Source organism: Tachypleus tridentatus, chromosome 13 (genome assembly GCF_004210375.1).
Source record: "Tachypleus tridentatus isolate NWPU-2018 chromosome 13, ASM421037v1, whole genome shotgun sequence".
Lineage (NCBI taxonomy): Eukaryota > Metazoa > Arthropoda > Merostomata > Xiphosura > Limulidae > Tachypleus > Tachypleus tridentatus.
Window position 1 is genome coordinate 133,289,569 of NC_134837.1, and position 21,529 is coordinate 133,311,097.

Consider the following 21,529-nt stretch of genomic DNA (forward strand, 5'->3'; position numbering starts at 1 on the left):
GGAATAGCTATGTTATCAGCTGAGGTAAGCATTATTGGAAATACATTTGCAATTTAGGAAAATGTTAGCTTTTCAGCATTTGTAACCATGACATTAAATCTCTATCAGAATGTATTGATTTCACTAACAATTTACATCCCACTATTAAATTTACTGTTTCACACACTGGAGATTCTTTCAGGGCTTTATTGAATACCATGGCCTCTGTTGAAGAAAGAAATAAAGAAAAAAAATTACCAAAAACAATGTGTTAATTCACTGATTTTACATTTCAACTCACACTATCCACCTGATACCAAACTAGTTATAATTATTTGACAACTTAAAATAATTTACTGTACAAATGATGGTAAAACAGCTGCTAGAATCAATATAAGAAAACTTCTTTGTTGTAATGTTTACTCTGATAATTATATTTCAGAAGGTTTTTGTAGGTTTCTTGTGAATAAAGTCGGAGAGAAGTAGTTTAGTAAATCTTCAGACACATGAAACTTTCAAAACATTTGGGTTAAGAATCCGTTTTGTAGAAAACACGAGAACTATACTAAACATTACTTGTTCATTTGACTTTCAACAAGAAAAAAATAATTGTATGTATGTATTTTTATTGCAAAGCCACATTAGGCTATTTGCTGTGTTTACTGATGTTGATCAAACCCCCTGATGATTTTAGAGTTGTAAATCCATAGACTTCCTGCTGTTCCATGTTAGAAGAAATAATTGTAAGTTAAATAACTGTCTTGCTTGAAACAATGTACTTGATGACTCTTGTACTGTTGAAAATAAAATATAAAAAATGTTGTGTACCCAGTCATCTAGTGATGACAAATACATTAATGAAAGTGGTCATTCAGTGCATGAATGTTTTAAGAAACACATCTGTGCCAACAAAGAATTTGATTCTAAAGAGGCTGCTGCTGAACATTTTTAAACAAAACATTGTACAATAAATAAAACTCTGTTTTCAACATTAAACTTTCAGCAAAATGTAACAATTTTCTTGATCGTAAATTTGAAGTTTCTCTCCTGATTCAGTCTTACCAGCCTAAAACAAACTGGAATAATTCTTGGTATTTGTAATTTTTAATATAATTTTGTTGTTGTTTGATACTATGCAAGTTTCTGTTGTTTATTTAGTCATTTTAATTCCTTTTAATGTGCCTGCAATATCATGTAACATTACTATTGTTAAAGCTGTTATTAAATGTTGTATATTATCTCTTCTCTTACCAGTTTCTATTTGTCTGTGATGCTGTAACCCTAAAGAAAGGCCTAAGTCAAAACATTGGCTTTGAATAAAACTTGATTGTATTTTATATAAGTTACTTACATTTAGAAAAATTTTCATTCAGAGGTTTATTAGAATATGCATACTGTATGAGTATCTGTAGAAAGAAATTTGGTAAACCGTGCATATCAAATTGAAATCTTCAAATTAAATACAGTCTCTGGAAATATCTACCAGTAACAGACTTCTGTGTATATTGTACAATAAATAATACTGTTCTTTCCAGTGAATCAACATGAGTAATGAATTTATTATTTTCATTTAATCAACCTGATTAATGAATCTGCTGTTGTTTTTAGTGAATCAACTTGTGTAATGAATCTGTTGTTTTTTTTCAGTAAATCAGTTTTAGTAATGAATCTGCTTTTCTTCCCAATTAATCAACTTGAGTGATGAGTTTGTAGGTTTTTCCAGAATCAATTGTGTTAGTGTCATGTCAAACTGATGTTCTAATGTATGTTAATGTCTACAGGACATGTGATTTTCAGAAAATGGTAAAACATCACTGTCCTGTCACATTTGAACAAGATCCTTTGACTCTAGGGTATCTACTAGAACAGTGCTCTTCATACAATCAGGTAAGAAATGTCTGTAGTTTGTTCCTTGTGATACAAAAGAAAGTATGTTGAATGCTTTGTAATAAATGGTTCTAGGCTTTCAGTTTGGTTTCTGTTAGAATTTACTTGCATTGTTTAGAGATGAGCTGTATGAACTGAGAAAATTATTAATTAACAAACATGGTTTTTCAATCATTATCTTTCTTCAAATATCACAATAGACTGGAAAAAGCATGAGGTCACATCTTTCTGTATATCTTGTTTAAATGTTTCAGAAGCTACTGTTTATCTGATCCTGGTTTATATAATTGCAAATATCTTTGGTCATGTCAATGTTTATATGTAGTTTTAAAGAACTATATGTTGAAGTTGTTTTTATTCTTTACAAGGTTTATAATTTTCTAAGGGCTGTGATTCACCACATCATTCCATTTGAGATTCTGGGCTCGAAAAGAAATATGAGGATATTTGTTAAACGTAAGCTCCCGAACTACTAATTTTCTAGTATGTTATATTTAAATGATAAGTCAAGTACAATATAACATTCTCTATGAAGTAAGTACTCTATCTTGCTTTTAAAGTAGTAAATATGAAAATTTATGCACTTAGCAGACACTTTAATAACACTATGTAACAAAATTTTTACTTTTTCTTGTTCCTGGGCAGAAAGTGCTATTTCCCAATTGCTTATGCCTAAAGTAAATGTAAAAGACCTATTTTTCTCTTCAAACTTTGCTTTTGTGACCTTGGAGCATATAATTAAAACATGATGGGACTCTGTATTTGGGGGCTGATATGTGAAAGTGATTTACATTACAGTTGCAAATCTCGGAAAAACTACTAACTTCTAAATATTTTTGTTCATTTTTGTATAACTTTAGTATAAATACATGTAAATCTTGATTCATATGTTGTTTTATTAAGACCTTAGGTAAATGAAAATGTGCAAATTTGCCCATTTTTATGAAGAAAATAGGTTATTTTCTTTATTCAGATCACAAAAGCAAAATTTGAAGGGAATAATGGCCATTTTCTGTACTTTTATAACATAAGCAATTAAGAAATAACACATACTAGCCAGGAACAAAATTTGTGTTATGTAGTGTTATAAATGAATAAAGAAATATAGTTTAAAGAATCCTGTAAGAAAACATATTGATTAATAAGTTAACATTCTTGTCATTTGTTGTTTGAGGGTCAAGTTACTAATTACTTATTGTAAAGATGAACATCTGTACATGTTCAGTGTTTTAATGATTTATTAGTCTTATTTGTTATCATTAGGGATCAAGATGTTGATTTCCAGTGGTAAAGATGACAAACTTTATCTCTTCAATATCTTACATGGAATAAAGGCAAGTTTCCTGTTTTTGTATTGCTGTTTTGTGTAAGAAAAACAGAATCATGGAATTCTAGTGTTAGTTAGTATTTTGTATGTGATGTGAAGGTGGATGCTTATTTTTTGAGGATTTCATGTGTAGTAATATCCAGACACAGTTGAATAGTTAATGTTGCCACAAGCTTAGTTGAAGTATTGTAGTATTTTTGGCAGGTAATATTTGTCTTCCAGCTTCAAGGTATATGGTTTCACATGTTTAAAGCAATAGTGGTGGTTTACTTTTGTTTAGTATATACAGAGAATAAAGACTATATTATGCTGTCTTTTTCAAGAAATAGCATTACATTGTTATATGTTACTGACAGTTCTGTACTTTTCTAACCTATTCAATGAAAAATGTACATATGGTAGTATTAACTACTAAGTTTCTGAGAATAACACTAGTTGGTTAAGGATATACTGAAGTATATGAATTACAAATAAAAATTACACCTAAGACGTCAATGACAAGACATATATGTTTGTATTGTTTGTTACTCAGGTATCAGAATGTGCTTGGTGGAAAGCAATACCGTACTTTTCAACCCGGATAACATTACTTGAAAATATAGTTGGTTGGATCATAAAATTTTTGTTGCATCTCTTGCAGGTATGTAGATTTCTGGATAATCTTATTGTTTTATTATTCCTCAGTTATTCGGAGCTTATCACTGAATCATTTTGGATGGTTACCTGTTTGCTGTACATTTATTAAGTAAGCAATAAATATTTCAAAGAAATTTGTATCTCTTAGTTAGCCTATAAGTAAATTAAGGTTGTGTGTGGAAAAGCAGATGTCTTATTACAATAATGATATCGTGAAAAATACCATTTCTGTATTTCTATGCCTAAATTTTTTTTTTAAATAACTGTTGATTATTTGATTGTTCTGGTTTTGTATCTGAAAGGTCATTTTAATTTGTAGATGGCCACTCTATTTTTTAAATAGTACTTACACCCATTTTCAAATTTACTTCCCCCTGCTTTATTGTTCTGAAATCTATTAAATAACATTACATTAAGGTAATAATAAGCTATTGTGACTTAGTCCATCAAGAGAAAAAGACATTTAAATAATAATTAAAAGGATTTATTAATTTGATATTCTTTCTTTAAGTTAATCAACTTTTTTTTTGAAGTCATAGACAGGCTTACCAGAAATTATGATCAGTGGGTAACAAAATGTTTATTTAACCCCATAACTACTAGCTCCTAATTTTTTAGTAGGTTACATGCTCTCATTACATTCCTTTCAAGAATAAAACTAATAGATGAAATTGTTTAAAATTTGACAAGAATGTTCCTAAAAGTATTAAGATAGTTTCAGAAAAATAAAATTTTTAATTCTAATTTTTCTACTGTTTATAATATAAAATTCCCTATTTAATGCAGTTATTTGCACTCACATTCTGAATAGTTCACTTGTAAGGTGATTTTATTTGAAGTATAAAAATACCAGTTTTTATCTATTATGCTTCATATTTCATTTGTATAATCTCTAGAACCTCATAAACGAATATCAAAAGTTTTACCTTTTCATTTATAATTTATTTTAAATTTTCATATTTATTCTTCAATTATTATTTCTGTTGAAATATCTGATAATGGTGCTTAGGCCTTTTTACAACTGTTTACGGGAGACTTGTTAGCCTGAGAGCAAAATGCTTTGCACACATTGTATGTTGAGATTCAACAAGATATGAGACAAATAAGTAAATTTATAAAAATTATTAAACATTTCAAATATGTATTTTAAAACACAAATAACAGATAATTAATTAAAATTAAGATCTATATGAAATTTAACTGTCTAGTAAATTAAATGTGTAAAGCATAATGCAATAGCCAAGTGCCAGGGGCTCTCATATCTGCAATGGATTCCAAAGGAAATACACTTAAAATTTGAAAAATATTTACTTCCTACATCTTATCTGGCAAGAAGAGAATAACAGTGAAATTACTTTTTCATTTTGTTATAAGATTCCTAATCAAGGACAGAAAAACTGTTGCTTAGCAACAGATTACTGTGGAATGTGACCTTACAGGGAAGCAGAATAAAATCATTTTCTAAAAATTCTAGAAGTTGACAAATGAAACTAGCGCATGAAATTTGAACTTTATGTGCAGAACTTCAGCTGTTTATGTAGGTACAAAGAGGTAGAAAGCTATTATTATACATGAGCAGGCATGTGTAAAGTTTTACAACAATATTTGTGTTACACAAAAGTTTAACTGTTTGTTTCAAAGGTTTCTTTTGTAATGAAGTAATAATAACTTGGGTAATATAAAACTTTGAATTATAACATATTTAATAATATTCTTATTTCATTAAAATACATCAACAGTAAAATGGTTTAATTAAATTTTGATTGTAACCTTGGTAACACTTTGTAAAAAGGAAAAGGATTTAAATATGGAGCTGGCTGACATAGGGTTAAAGGACATGCTTCCTATAGTTGTACAGAAGTGAAAGGAGGTTAAGCTGATCATTAATCAGGGACATGATAGGGTTTTTTCCAGTTAAATATTATTCCTTATAAAAACATAGGTGCAAACAACTTGTTGTTCCTTCTGTAATTTGCACTATAATTTAGTTGTTGTTTGTTAATAAACTTAAGTTATGTTAATGCAGAGAAAATTTACTTCTGATTGACTGTTAATTAATACAAATTTAGGTGTCAGTTCAGGAAAATGAATATCTTAATTTTAATACTATTGAAGAGAATTTCATGGAATATTACGAAATCCAATTAGTAAAACAGGCAATCAAATTAATTTTGAAAAACTTTCAAATTGTATTAATATTTGAATGTAAGAAGTCAAAATAAACATCAGTAATTACTAACACTCTAAGATATGTTAAATCTATTGTTTTAAGTTTCTGGAAAAACAAGAAGTCAAAATAAGTCATGTTTATTAAAAATGTGCTTTAAAAAAGAGAAAATTTTTATTGACTTTTAATAATTGGCATTGTCATGTTTTTATAGTCATATTTTTATATCACTGAAACTGGAATGTACAAGAAACAATTGTTTTACTTTCGCAAACCTCTGTGGCAGAAGATACAGATGCTGGGGTTGAATGGTAAGTGAAAATAGAAATTAATTTGTAATAGTATAAACAATTATAGCAACAGGAATTTATAATATTTAGTCCTTTCCCTGTTTTAGGTCATTTGGTGGTTTTTATGAATATGCTTATATGACTACTTACCTTTATTAATTTGTGGAAAATTACTGTAATGAAATCATAAAGAATTAACAAAATCATTTATTGTATTTATCCCAAATTTACATTTTCTCTTGCACAAAAGTAACTTAATGTATCATTCTTTACATGTTTTGAACATCACATGTGGTTTTTGTACGAAGCTTTCTTCTAATCTCATACGTTGAACCACAACAATCAGTTCATATTGCCATGTTTATGAGCGTCAGATTCAGGTCAAATAAATGTAGCTGAATATCACATATGATGCTCAAGCATTTTATTATTATGTATTCTGAAGACGGCTGGTATGGGTATTAAAACTTCAATTAAAATAAAGTACAGAACAACATGTTGACCTGAAGATGACCTAAGAAGGTCGAAATGTCATTCTATACTTTAATTAAAGTTTTAATACCCATATCAGCCATCTCAAAAATACATTTTTACTTCAAGTGAGTCTCTTGTCATCATGACTTTATCATCATGTCTTGTCAGTCACATAGGACAGGTCATAAGTCATTAAACTTGTGACTGATTTTTCAAAATGTATGGAATCAATCTTTGTCACTATAAGAGCTCAAAGTAAATCACTGGAAAAAAAAAAACTGTGTAATATTTGTAACAATGCCTCATGGTATGGATCAAGGGGTTTTATATCACATTTTTGCAAATGTAATGGATTTTCAAGTGACAGTGTCATGTTTGTTTAAGTAATAAATTTTCAAATTATATTTACATTGGGAAAACATTCATCATCAGCACTTTTAATTGTACTTTTTTTTGCTTCTAATTATCTTACTTTCTTTTCAGAACTTGATAGAAATGGGTCTGTTGTACATATATCAGAGGTAAGAACATCACCTAAGATGGTTGCATTTTAGAGAAAAAGTATAATGTTCTATGAGGTGTGTGATAATTTAACCCTATTGAGACAGGTCACAGACCAAAGCCCATATCATGTTTGTTGACTTATGTGATAACTTAATCGCTTTTCACAACTATATATGTATATATAAAAGGCATAAAATAGTTGTGTTTTTGCAGGATACATATCAGAGAATGTTTAGTTGTTTGTTTAACTTTATTACATAGAACCAGGATAGGAGAAATGTCCAAAGTCTCCAGGGTACAAACTTCAAACCTTCCAGAAATCTGGAGGACCCAAGTGTACAGTTGAACCAAAGATTGTTTTAATTGAGTCCCAGGTAGAAATACAATTATGGACTTGTACGTTGAAATTTCTGTAGACCAGTGAAGGAAAATATGCACTCATCTCAGTGAATGTAATAATGGTACCACTGATACTAGATTTTTTTGTCTCTTAATATACACTGATGTAGTGCCCAGAGAGAACTAATGTGGACTTTAGTTTATGTTGATTATGTATTTCATAATCAACATATTGATGATTTAGCAAGATTTAAAGTTGAAGGTGGTTGACAATAGAATTATCCTGTTGGTTTTTCAGCAAAATATTATGGTTCTTACTGTTGGTGTTTTCACCAGACCTTCATTATAAGTATGCATGTGTGCAACTATTCTGCAACTCTGTATAGAAAACAGTATATTTTTCCATGTAACATTTTTTTTGTTAAACAATTCTATTGACTTTTCATCATGACTAATTAAAGATGAAGGTATATTTTAATTGTTTCTTCATATTCAGATGAACAGAAGTGTAATTCATAATATACATACAGGCCTCCCAATAAAGCTTTAAAACCTGTTTTGCAGTATATTAACCTATAGAACTTGTTTAATTGCTCAAAAATCCTGTTATAATAGCTCAAAACATTATTTTTAAAGTGTTAATATTACATTTATAGAAATAAGATTTTTTGCTCATCATTTGAAATGTAAGATTAAGTTTGTTGTTTTAGCTGTCATATATGTTCTCTGAAGCTGATACTTATTGTGGATCGTGACACATGAATATTTTCAATTATGTAATAAGAATGATTGTATACAGTTTTTAGGTAGAATGTGAGAGCATCTGTGTTTGAAATACATACCCATAATTGATTCTTTGGAACAAAATCGATTTTAACAACCTGCTAGTCAGGATACTCGACTGGCAATCTGAAGATTGCTGGTTTGAATTCTCACCACTGAACATGTTTTCTTTGTCAACAATGTGGGTAGTCAATTCTGCTATTCATAGGTGAAAAGAGTAGTCCAAGATTTGACAGTGGGTGATGTGGATTAGCTGCCTCTAGTCTATCACTGCTAAATTAGGGATAGTTAATACAGATTGTTTGTGAGTAGTTTTGCAAAATTCAAAATAAACCAAATTGATTGTAATTTGGCATTTCTGCAGGAGATTTTGTCCAAATGATCCTGTATTTCAAACAGTTTCTTCCTGTTATTTTTCAAACTCAGCCTTTATTTTAAAAGCTGGTACCAGCAGACCTTCTGGGAGGCCCTAATGTAGGTTTTTAATTTCTTGTCATCTAGACTTTTGGGTTTGCATGAGAAGTTCTTCAATATAAAATTTTGTCACTATGTCAGTATGCATGTTTATCATTTTTATGTTGGCTGAGGTTAATGACATCAATTGTGTATGTCCTCTTTGTGGCTTGTTTTATTTGAACAAATGTAGTACAGTTTAGACCCACACACCAGTCAACTTAGCTTGTAATCACCTGTTTCCTAGTCCCAGGCAATCTCTTTGAACTCATTAATATGTCCACCCAGAATGATTTTAGCAATTATTTTAGTGTCAAAAACAGCAACAACAACATTATTTAAAGTATACATTGTCCAGATTAATATATTTTAATCTCATTCATAAATGCTCACTTTCAGCTAGAAGTGACCAGACTATGTGCTGAAGGAAAATCTTTAGGAACAAACACCATCAGACTTCTACCAAAAGCTTGCTCACTACGGCCAATTTTGAATATGGGTAGTAAAGGCATGGTTGGGGTAAGAACAGTTCACATTTCAGTGTTCCTCAAACATACATTACTCTTTTGGTATCAGCCGTCTAATATCCTTTTTACATATATGTGTGTGTGTTTTATCTTCATGATTTTTCAAGTAGTTGTGTCATTGTGATAATTGCTTATTTTAAATAGTGGACCTTGTGTTCACGAGAGTGTGGCCTAAAACATCAGCAACATGCATGGAAAAAAAGGTACAAGTTTGAAAAGAAACTGATAAAATCATTATTTACAAAGATCTTCACCATACCAGTACTAAAGGTTAAAAAATGCTGATTTAATTAATATTGGTGATTAATTTAAAATGACATAATATTTTCTTATCTGTTAATCAGTCAAAATAAAGTAATATTAAATCAGATGAAATGACGTTGCTTAAAATAAAAGATGAGCAACATCAGGATTGATCAGTTAGGTGGTATATTTGTAAGTCAGTATTTTGAATGCATTCACAGGAACCTCACAGTAGCTATTGGTAACAAAACTTGTTGTGGCTTTAATACTGTTTCAGACTAATATAGTAATGAGTAACTGGAATTAAGAAACTTAGCCTCAAAGTCACTGACACTAAAAATAAATTGTGATTCTAACTTCAGTTCGTATATATTTATATGTAATTTTTGTGTGATGATTGATAAGTGGGCTGGAACTGACTTGTGGACTGCGTGTTAAACAGTCCATTGTTTATTTTTTATTAGATGTCCTAAATTGTTAAAGTCACTTTTTGATGCCCTGTCTAACAGGTTAAAAGGTTGAACATGCACAACATTTTTTAAATAACCTTCAGTAATAGAGATAACATTTCATCAAACTCTTTAGTTCAAGAAATGTGCATCCAGATTACAAGATAAATGGAAGGCTATGTCCCAAACCTTAACCAATTTGATCAGTGCCAGTTGTAAATGTGATATTACCCTTACTGAGATAAAAATAATTTTACTGCACTGTTAAAATTGCTTATTTTAACAAATATATTTGCCAGTTGAATAAATTTTTGGCAAACAGTATAATATTCTATCCACTACCCAATTTAAAAAGATTTAATTTAACAGAACATTACTTGATCTTTTAATAAATTCAATACACCATATAATACCTTAACCTGTACTTAATATTTTTGACCACCTTATAAACCATTAGAGAAGAGTGAGTTACATTGAAACAAAATTATAAATCTTTTTAGATTGTTTCATTGTTGTGGCACTTAAAAGTTCTTAACTGTGATGTTCCACATCTTAACGTGACAGAATTTAAAAAAAGGTAGGGTTTATATGTGTTTATGTTATTATGAATTTGCATTAGTGTAATTTAAAAATTAATTTATAAAAAAAATTATGCATGTGACTGTCTTTAATATTTAAATACTAGTAAAAAAATGATATAAAATACACTTATTACTAATTCTTAACATGTTTATACCTCAAGAACATGTTTTTATAACTCAATGCTCCACCTTACAGCATTCTCATTAGTGTTTGTATCATGGAGATATAATTTAATGTTTCTTCAGTAGTACTAGTAACTGGGAAATATGTTTCTGTTGTTTTTTTTATTAGTAATAGTATTCTGGAGATATAATTTGGTGTTTCTTCATTAGTGAACATGAAGACATAACTTGGTGTTTCTTTATTAATGCTGGTATCATGGAGATATAACTTGGTATTTTTTCAGTAATGCTAGTATCTTGGAAATATGACTGTGTTTCTTCATTAGTGCTAGTATCATGGAGATATAACTTGAAATTTCTTCAGTAATGCTAGTATCTGGGAAATATGACTTGGTGTTTCTTCATTAGTGCTAGTATCATGGAGATATAACTTGGTGTTTCTTCATTAGTGCTAGTATCATGGAGATATAACTTGGTGTTTCTTCATTAGTGCTAGTATCATGGAGATATAACTTGGTGTTTCTTCATTAGTGCTAGTATCATGGAGATATACAGTACTGTGCAAAAATGTTAGGACAAGAAAATATTTTGTTGTTCTTTCCATTTTATGGAGCTAATTTGTCCATCTTATTACAGAATGTAAATTTTAACGCTGGTAAAATTTCAGTGTTTCATGTTGACAACTGAATGAGCCAGGGTGAGAATACTTATGATTCTTTAGAATTTCCATGTACTTGTACCAAAGACATGTCATAAGGGTTGTACTTAAATGAACATACTGATCAAATTTAGAGTCTGAAATAACTTTCATGGTACACCATGCAGTATCTTAACTGTATAGAAAGAAACTAGCAAGGAGCTAGCATACAGTACAGGTATATACTAAAAGAAATCAGTCTAATTCTACAAATAAAATATTGATGAAAAGTGTGTTTAACACTATATATTAAGTTTTTTGTCATGTCATGGTCCAAAAAGCATAGAGAATTGTCAGTAAAGCAGAGAGCTCACATAAAAGATTTACATGATGCTGGTTGGACTCTCTGACAAATTGTTGCAGACTTTGAAATGCTCCTCAAATACTGTAAATTACACTCTAGATCTTGAGACTGAAACAGGTAAATTTGAAAATAGGAAAGAAAGTGGCAGAGCAGCTAAATGCAATGATACTGATGTTAATTATCTGTTTATGCAGCCTTCAGGACATAAGGAAGATTATTACTGATCTTAAGCATGAGATAAACGACCGAGTACCAAATGACGGAAAAATGTCAAAATTAACAGTATCAAGAAGACTTAATGAAAATGGAATACCTTATTTTTTAGCAGTTAAAAAAAACTTACTTTAATCTCCAAATATTGTTAAGATACTAAAATTTGTTAAAAATTACAAAAACTGGACTGTTGATTATTGGAAAAGAGTGTTACAGTCAGATTAGTACAAGTTTAAAATATATTTGGATCAAAGCACAGGTTGTACATCCTGCAGAAAAAAGGTGAAAGATATGTACCACAGTGCATATCACCTACCATGAAGCAAGGAGGAAGCAGTGCGATGTTTGAGGGTATTTTTCTGCTGAAGTGACAGGAGATATATGCAAAATAGATGGAATAATGAACCAGCACAAGTACTATCAGAAACTGATCAATTATGGTATATCCAGTGCTGTGTATTTTATTGGTAAAGAATATAATGACCCAGAATACTCATCTAACCTGTTCAGAAATTGCTTAGGTAAGAAAGAAGCTGCTTGGGTTGTTTAAATGATGCCATGGCCACCACAAAGCTCTGATCTCAACCCAGTTGAGCAGACCCAGAATTTAATAGATCAAACATTTGACAAACCAAAAGTTACTTCTAAAAAAAAACCTTCATGGTAATGTATTATATACATTTGGAGTAAAATCTTATAGGACTCTTTCATTAAATAATGTTGCAACAATGCCTGAAAGACTGTCTGTAGTTATTATAGCAAAAGGGGGACACACAAAATATTAACTATTTGCTGAATTCAAGCATTTCCACTGAGTTTCTGTTGTACTAAGTATGAAGATTAATAACATTTTGATGTTTCACCTTTAATTTATCTTCCATTTTAATTTTGGAAGTAGCTTGAAATATAATTTTTGATTTTGTCCAAACACTTCTTCAGAGTACTGTAACTTGGTGTTTTTTCAGTATTGCTTGTATTTTGAAGATATATTTTGGTGTTACTTCAGTATCATTGAATTGAAACACAATAATCCTTCAAGAGTGCTAGTATTCTGAAGACAGAGGTTTAGTATTTATTTTAGAAGTTACATAAAACACTATTTCTGAGAATCTAATATCTGCTATGTTATCAAACAAATTCAAGGGATCTTATGGTTAGTTGTAAAGATAACAAATTATGTGAAAGTAATAAACATCAGAAGAAGGAAAGAAGGATAAATAACAGAACATTCTGTTTATTTCTGTAGCATATTTGCCTTTTTTTTCTGGTAATAATACATCACATTTGGCCTGGCATGGCCAGTTGGTTAAGGCACTTGACTCGTAATCTGAGGGAGGCGGGTTCGAATTCCCATAACACCAAACATGCCCTTTTAGCTTTGGGGGTGTTATAATGTGATGGTCAGTCCTACTATTCATTGGTAAAAGAGTAGCCCAAGAGTTGGAGGCAGGTGGTGATGACTAGCTGCCTTCCCTCTATTCTAACACTGCTAAGTTAGGGATGGCTAGTGCAGATAACCCTGAAGTAGCTTTTCGCAAAATTCAAAACATACCAAACCATCACATTCAAGTGTCCTAAGTTGCATTGTTTTTTCTATAGATGACAAGAGATTACCAGAAATCAGTGAAAAACTTAGCATTGATATACCAGCATATTACGGTAGGTTAAAATAAACTCTGATTTTTATTTCAACACACTACAGTATAGTTAGAATAAAGTCATACTTCTGTTTCAAAGTATTAGAGTAATATTAAAATAAATTTACGTCTCTTTCAGCGTATTATGGTAAGGTTAAAATAAACTTGTATCTCTATCTCAACGTATTACAGTAAAGTTAACATAAACTCGTATCTGTATTTCAGCATATTACTTAAGGTTAAAATAAATTGACATTTCTATTTCAACATATTACAGTTAGGTTAACATGTTACAGTAAGGTTAAAATAAACTGAGCATCTATATATCTGCATATTACAGCAAGATTGAAATAAATTTAGCATCTATATTTCAACGTATTATGGTAAGATTAAAATGAACATAACATATTACAATAAGAATAAAATAAACTCTCCATCCATATTTAAGTGTAATGTGATAAGACTAAAATATTTTATTGTTTTAAGTATAAACAACTGAACTGAGATTTGATAGTTTTTTAACTGAGAAACCACTTGAAGTATATGATACTAAAAGTAAGTGGTACACTGAAAGGAGTTCTCTGTCTTCACCCAGTAATTAAAAAAGGCACTTGAAGTTCTTTTTGATGTGAGTATTTTATGAAAAAGTTGTTGTCAAATAAGGGCACTGGATAAAATAAATCATGGGCAAGAATGTGTCTGGTCCTCTGACATTTCAGTGTGCATAATTTGACATTTTGTTAATTACTTTACAAGCAGAAGATTGCTACTGTCTAAATGTGCCCTACAAATGACTTTCCCTGATTCTTGGACATTTCAAATAATTACTGTTCTTCTATTAGCTGGATGTAAGTAATTAGTATCATTGTATCAGCTGGGTGGAAATAATTCTATTTTTTTTGACTGGGTGGATTTTATGCTAAGCCATCTCAATTCATTTGTTGTTACTGTGACATTGCTTTGACCAGTTTCATATGTTACCTTCTAAGTAGATAAGGAAATTAGATTTGACTGTATTTATTGAGTTAGACTCGAGAACCTCATCTGCTAGGAGATGGGAAACTCAACATGAAGGAAGTATACATTGCTTGGAGAGAATTTATTCGACGAAAAAGACAGAAAGAAGACAAGAGGTATATTTTTTGTTCAATATTAGGTCATATAATCACCTGGTTCTTCTATAACTAAGCTGTGAGTAGTGATAGGGCAAATATGGTTTCTGGTTGTATTTACAGAAATATTGAATACAAGGTTAAAGAAACTATAGTGTTTGGCCATGTTTGGAATATTGTGTTCAGTTTTGGGCTTCTTACCATAAGGAGTACACTGAATTGTTGGAAAGGGCTCAGAGGAGGGCTGCTAGGATAATACCTGTAATGTAAAGGTTATCATATAAGAATAGATTAAGATCTGTTGTTGTTTTCTCTTGAAACAGAAGAATTAGAAGTATATGTTTGAGGTGTTTAAGATTGTTGATTTAAATGATGACGCATCGTCTTTTTATGAATTTACTGTTGTGAATCGTAAGACTGGGGGATATGGATATAAATTTTGGTTGAGTAGGAGACATCTTTAGCTAAAACAGATTTATATTTCTCATAGGATGGTTAGTGTTTGGAATGGGTTGCCTTCATATTTGATAGATGCAGTTCAAGGGACTTTGATGGAAGGCTTGAAAAACGTTTGAATGATGAAAGTTGGCTTTCAGTTTTTAATGTGTAGTTTAATTTAGGCAATAGGATAGCCTAGATGGATCAATAGGCCCCTTGTACCTTAACATTACAAGTTTTTTTTACATATAACATTATATGCAACTGGATGATGGTTAGATATGTACTGTGTTCTTAAAGGTACTGATGCAATTGCAAAAATGGTTCATAATTAACTGTTTAAAAATGTGTTGTGTCTTACAGTATTTTAAAACTTTTGGTGAAGTTTTTTTGTTCACACAAACATGTCTATGTCAGTTAATATAAGTCAAATTTGTAAAGTTTGAATGTTATTAAATTCAACATCTCCATTATGGTGTGTGTGCTGTTTTGTCTATTATGTTTAAAGCATCTGAAATCAACTGGTAAATTATATCTGGTCTTAAAATTAAAGGTCTTACTTGAGGTTTAATAATTATTTTAGAAGAAATAAGTCTTCATTTTTTTAAATAGCAAAAAATTTGTAAAGAATATTCAGAATATTCAATTTAAATCATTTTTGTAATTAAAAAGCAGTTGAGCATAATGCATGATATCACAAATGTTTGAGATATTTTCATGAAGTAAGTGACCATTTTTATTCAATAAACATATGTGGTGCTTACTGTTTTATGAAGAGGAGACTGCTGTGATCAGTAGCAGATCTAAGATTATTGCCCTGTAGCTAGTAGCTGTAGTTAATCATCATTAACTTCTGTTCAAAACAAGTTAACTATATAACATAGTTAAGCATCAATGCAGTAATTAATATGGCTAACTTTATATACTGCTATCTTATGTATATGTATTGCAAATTTTTGTGCCTTTCTGAATGTTCATCTGTCTTCTGTTTGAAAAACTGTGCACTCAGGCAAAGCTGAACATTCGCTTTTCAAATGTTGGAAGAACAGGCATGAATAATGTTGATAATAAATTATACTAAACAAGCAGGATGTTCCACGTGATATTGTTAAACAAGCAGGATGTTCCATGTGAAATTGTTAGGAATTAACCACATTACCTTTCAAATTTTAAAATGTGACATAACATGAAGAATAAAAATGTAGATTTACCGTATGTTATCATGGAGTGGCTCTTAGCATAAACAAAATGTCTAACAGTTACATTTTACAATTGGCAGTATAAGTAGCTCAGAGGTTTGGACCTGAGTTGGTACTAAGAGTGCAACACAACCTTTTTAAGGTCCATGGAATAATTTAAATTGGTAGATTAACTTAAACGTTTCCTATCACTGGAGTCAGGTACTTTTGGTAGATAAGCTTAAAAGTTTCCCATCACTTGGGATAGACATTTTTTTTGTAACTTGTAATCATTAAAAGGCATTTACTTATCATTTGGATATTTTCAGCTGTAATCCCAGTCATATCTCGCAAGGTTTGACCAGCAGTGTCAGTTAAGCCATACTAAGTTATAAGCTAATACATTACACATTGTGAAGAGAAAATAATGTAAGATATGGACTTAAATCACAGAAATTGTGACATGCATAACATTAGTATGTATTACATACATTTTAGTGGTAATTTGAGCTGTTTTAATACAAAGAATGACTTTCTGTTTCTAGAAAAGTACGAAATGTTTCAAAACTAATTTGTCTATTTCTCTAGTTATATGATTTGTAACATAATCACATGCTCACATGTCTAATGTAGTCCATTTGTAATTTTCTCAGTAGGTAGTGTTTAAAAATACTTGTATTAATTGTTTGTTTTTTTCCATTCCTTATGAGGCTACTTTTTGTCATGTTTTTTAGGTTTGTATGTAAGTGGTAATACCATTGTATCATCTTCTGTGAGAATAACTGAAACTGAGACTGTTTGTAATATAAGTGTTTGCTGTACAGACTGAGCTAGAATGTTAATTTACAAGCACTTTTTAACATTAATATTAAACATGAGATTATTCATACTTCAGGCATGTGCTCTACTAGCTGAGCTATAGGGTTAACCCAGAAGCATGCCTTAACAGTTCAAACTTTTATCTGTTATTTGTTTCGTATCTCTGTTTTTTGATAAGTTTATAACTGATGAAGTATCACATAACATATTAAAACTATTTGATAAGTGTATAACAGATCAACTGTTAATTAGCATGTTTCATGACACTGTATATCTTAATTTGTTTGTTGTTGCTTTCATTAATAATGAGAGTACCAAACTCATGACTCTGATCATTACAAATTTTAGTTTTCTAGAATAATGATATACATTATTAAGGATGACATTGACATTTTTTGTCTAAATTGTATTAGTTTACTTTTAATAAAAGTTATTAAAGTGGTTCAGAACTTGTTTGAAATTTCAGACAATTATTTTTTGTCAACATTGACCTTCAAGATTGCTTTGGTTCCATGAAGCATGAATTGTTATTAGAGATTGTGAAGAAAGTTCTAAAACAGGTAAGGGCCAAAATAAAAAAAATAAACAAAACAAAAAACTTAAGAACAGCTTTTAATAAGCTCGTACAATTTAATCCTTTTGCAACTGGTCATGATTCAAAAGACATGACATTGCATTCATTCACTTGCATTCAAAGCTTTGTTGAATATTTTATGAATTTATGTCAATAAGTTTGGAATCAAATTGTGTATTATAATTCAAACTCTAATATTATATATGGTTTTATCTATTAATTTAAAAGTAAATATTAAACGAACATGTATAAATACAGATTTTAGTGAGTCGTGTGCAGTGCTGTTTAAAATTAGATGTTTTTCAAGATACCAAGTCTATAGTTCTGTAAAAAATTATGAACTTAAATTATTAGGTTGAGGAATAAATCGTGAGCATTTTTAAATAACTTCATTCAAGCATTACATGCAAGACAATACAATACTTCAATGCATGAACACATTACACCCAAAACATTTATTATGATACTTTATTTCATGTAATACCTAGGTATATAGTATGCATTGTTTGAAACGAAATTGCAAGAAATTAAATGCGAAAAGCAGATGGTGTTGAAAATGCTCGATTTTGTCCACTTGACATTCCATTTAATGAGCTGAAAATGAAAGCAAAAATTAAAGACATATGAAAATCAAACACACCATCTATTAGAGCAAAAAATTATCTACCAAATTACATGAAATATTTTGCGAAAGCATTTCATTTATGAATATATTTTTTTAACTTGAAAAAACGCTCACGAATTATTCCTCAACCCAATACTAATACTGACAAGCTAGAATATAAAATAAGAACTTTGTGTCTTTTTATTTTGCTGAGATATGGTTTATGTAGTTAATCAGAACACAGTAGACCTGTTCACCTCTTTCCATTTTGAGAAATGGTCCCTTATATGTTCTTTACTTTAATATATGACATATGAATAACCAAGTGACAGCTCAGAATGTCCCCTAGTTGTTTTCTCAGCCATTTTAATCTGTGAAAAGGCTACCGCATTCTTTTGCTCCAAGATTTCAAGGAGGTAGGTTGTGTATTTAGTCTGCTCAAAGTTTCATACATTTTTAGATGTAAATACAGTTTAGTCACTAAGTTTAATAAATTATAGTGGAATTATATGGTGTCAGTATAGTTAATTATGATTTTTTTGGTTATTCAACTGTATATATAAAACCTAAACAAATTGATATCCTTCATGAGTGAAATTGTAAAAGCAACCGAGTTCAAAGGTCGCAGCTAGAAGAAATAATTATTTGCTTTACTTCTTTATTTATTGTTCTATATTTATACATGTATAATAATTTAAATGTTACTGTATAATACAAAATACTAGTCTTGGCTATGTTTTAGTCAATGGAAGTTGTGTAATGTTAGCTAGGTACAACTAGAAGATCAATAAAATAAAAGATAATAAATATATATACCTTATTACTTCAAATTTAAGATGCACCCTACTTTTAAAACAGGTTTCTCCAGAAAACAAAATTAGGATGATAATTAGAAAGGATTAAATATGTTTTAAAAGAGTTTATTAAAGAATAAAAAATGTTAATAATGTATTTAAAATGAAATATTAAATATATACTTTTCAAAAAAAGAAATGCAAAAGGCAAAATATGAGACAAATTGTTAACAAGTTTATTCCGGGTAGTTCTGTATGACATGTGTGAAACTTTGCACATTTACTGCTGAACATCCAAAGTCTGCAAAGATGAAGTCCACGCTCACTAGGTGAAGTTTAACATCACTCAACGTCAATAACGAGGATGCCCCCCGTGAGCATCAATAACTGTTTGGCATCTCCTGCCCATGGAAGTGATGAGATGACGAATCACATCCTGTGGAATGGCTGTCCACTCAGCCTGCAAAGCTGCTGCAAGCCAAGGTAGAGTCTGCAGTTGAGGTTGTCGCCGTTGCAGACATCGGTCCAACTCATCCCAAAGATGTTCGATGGGGTTTAAATCTGTTGATTTGGAGGGCCAGGGAAGAACGTTGATGTTGTGGTGTCTCAAGAAGACAGTGGTGAGTCGGGCTGTGTGAGGACGGGCGTTGTCATGTTGAAAAACGTTGTTGATGTTCACCATGATGGGTTGCACATGGGGCCTAAGAATCTCGTAGACGGTTGCGTACGGTCTGATCAGAAATCTTACGCAGCCCTGATATGGTTGAGGCAGTAGATGTCGCAGTGGTGGTCCTGTCCCGAAGGTGACGTAACCGGATGTTGCAATCTTGTGCGGGCGTGGTCACACGAGGTCTGCCAGATCGTGGACGGTCACAAGTTGATCCATGTTGTTGGTGACGATTCCATAGCCTTGTGATGGTGCTTGGGTGGACATTCACAGCTCTGGCAACATCTGATCGAGATTCGCCTGCTTCCAAGCAACCAATGGCGTTGTTGCATTGTGCTTCAGTCAGTCTTGGCGTAACTGTATTGCGTGTCAGTGACTTAACACTGAGCTATGGAAACCGAGAACCCATCACTTTTATAGGGATTTTGCACATGTTGCACTTGCAGAACATGCGGATCTCTCAAACAAATTTATTGGAAACGCATGCGTTTTGGCAAAAAATCCAATGTTTTCCTCCGTTTTGAAGTGCACAACTTTTATTGTCATTTTGGTCTGACAATCAGTGCCTTAACACGTGTAACATCACATACTCTGAGCTTGTAACGTTATTACATATATTTATCTTTAAAATAACAAAAATATCCCTTTTGCGTTTCTTGTTTTGAAGAGTATATATACAGGAACTTTAAAATTTTCATTGCAATGATGTTTCTTCCTGCTTTCTTTATTTAATCAGAATACTACTCTGACGATTCTACTGACTCACTGTTATATTCTGAAGTTAGAGCATCTTCATTGCTTGATTTAGTATTGTCCCAAAGAATGTCATCTTGTGTTCCATCTTCCTCATTGCATAAACACCATTTATAAAGGATTTTCTAATAATATTGTCTAACACTTGTTTCTAAGCTTTTGAAATCCACCCTACTATCGTTGTTGCTGATGCTATTTTTGTTTTGTCACTCGGTGTCAAAGCATGATTGTCTTTATTTAGCTAAGCATCGTAATGCTTATGGATACAATCTTTGAATGACTTGTTAATGGACACATCAAGAAGTTGTAACTGATCTGTTATTCTGCCAGGAATTATCACCAGATCACTGTTTTTGTTTCTTAACCTAATTTTGATTTTATCAGACAGATGGCCACAAAATGGATGCATTACAAGCATACTCCATTACTTTACTAATGCACCCAGCCAACTTCCCCATGTATATTTTATGCACTCTTCAATTAACTCTAATGATATTCATGCATTTTTTTTGTGCACAAACTGTTACATCTTTGTAAAAGTTTTTTTTTGGCAATGTTTTTTGTATAATATGACATATGATGGTAATTTATTTCCATCTGCAATTACATATTGCATGACACTAACTCTGTAACATTTCGTAACCAGTGGTTTTGATTGTCACCTGTTTTGCATGTGAAAGAAACTGTCACTTCAGCTGCATTACTGATTTTGTTTAGGAAATATTGATTACTTTAGGGTAGACCAATTACATAACATTAATATCCAGTAAATTTTGTTTCAAAATGACAGCATTTTTTGACTAACTGTTGTCCTTTGCCAAAATGATAAACCTTCTCTTTTCATAAATTTTTCACATTAGCCAGAACTACCCTTGAAAAGAAACATCACTATTCCTGCACATTTTTTTTACTTTTAACATTAAGACTTCTCTATTTATAAGCAGTTCTTTATTATATAACTCTCTAAAATATGTTAA

The 21,529-nt window shown here is 30.8% G+C and overlaps 1 protein-coding gene across 8 annotated transcripts in view; it reads left to right on the forward strand.

Annotated features, from left to right (window-relative positions):
- The window catches only part of LOC143240798 (telomerase reverse transcriptase-like), a 75,600-nt gene that overhangs the window by 24,178 nt on the left and 29,893 nt on the right, over positions 1–21,529 (forward strand). For 7 of the 8 annotated variants that reach the window (XR_013021965.1, XR_013021966.1, XM_076483872.1 and 4 more), the window contains 10 exons: positions 1,761–1,866; positions 2,235–2,322; positions 3,130–3,200; positions 3,726–3,833; positions 6,211–6,307; positions 7,244–7,281; positions 9,239–9,358; positions 13,576–13,635; positions 14,643–14,746; positions 17,627–17,720. Coding sequence is in view for 6 of the 8 variants with exons in the window: in XM_076483872.1 (XP_076339987.1) it covers positions 1,761–1,866; positions 2,235–2,322; positions 3,130–3,200; positions 3,726–3,833; positions 6,211–6,307; positions 7,244–7,281; positions 9,239–9,358; positions 13,576–13,635; positions 14,643–14,746; positions 17,627–17,720 (886 nt within the window). In the remaining 2 variants the exon portion in view is untranslated. The remainder of the gene's footprint in view (positions 1–1,760; positions 1,867–2,234; positions 2,323–3,129; positions 3,201–3,725; positions 3,834–6,210; positions 6,308–7,243; positions 7,282–9,238; positions 9,359–13,575; positions 13,636–14,642; positions 14,747–17,626; positions 17,721–21,529) is intronic. The other variant, XM_076483873.1, reaches the window with a different exon arrangement.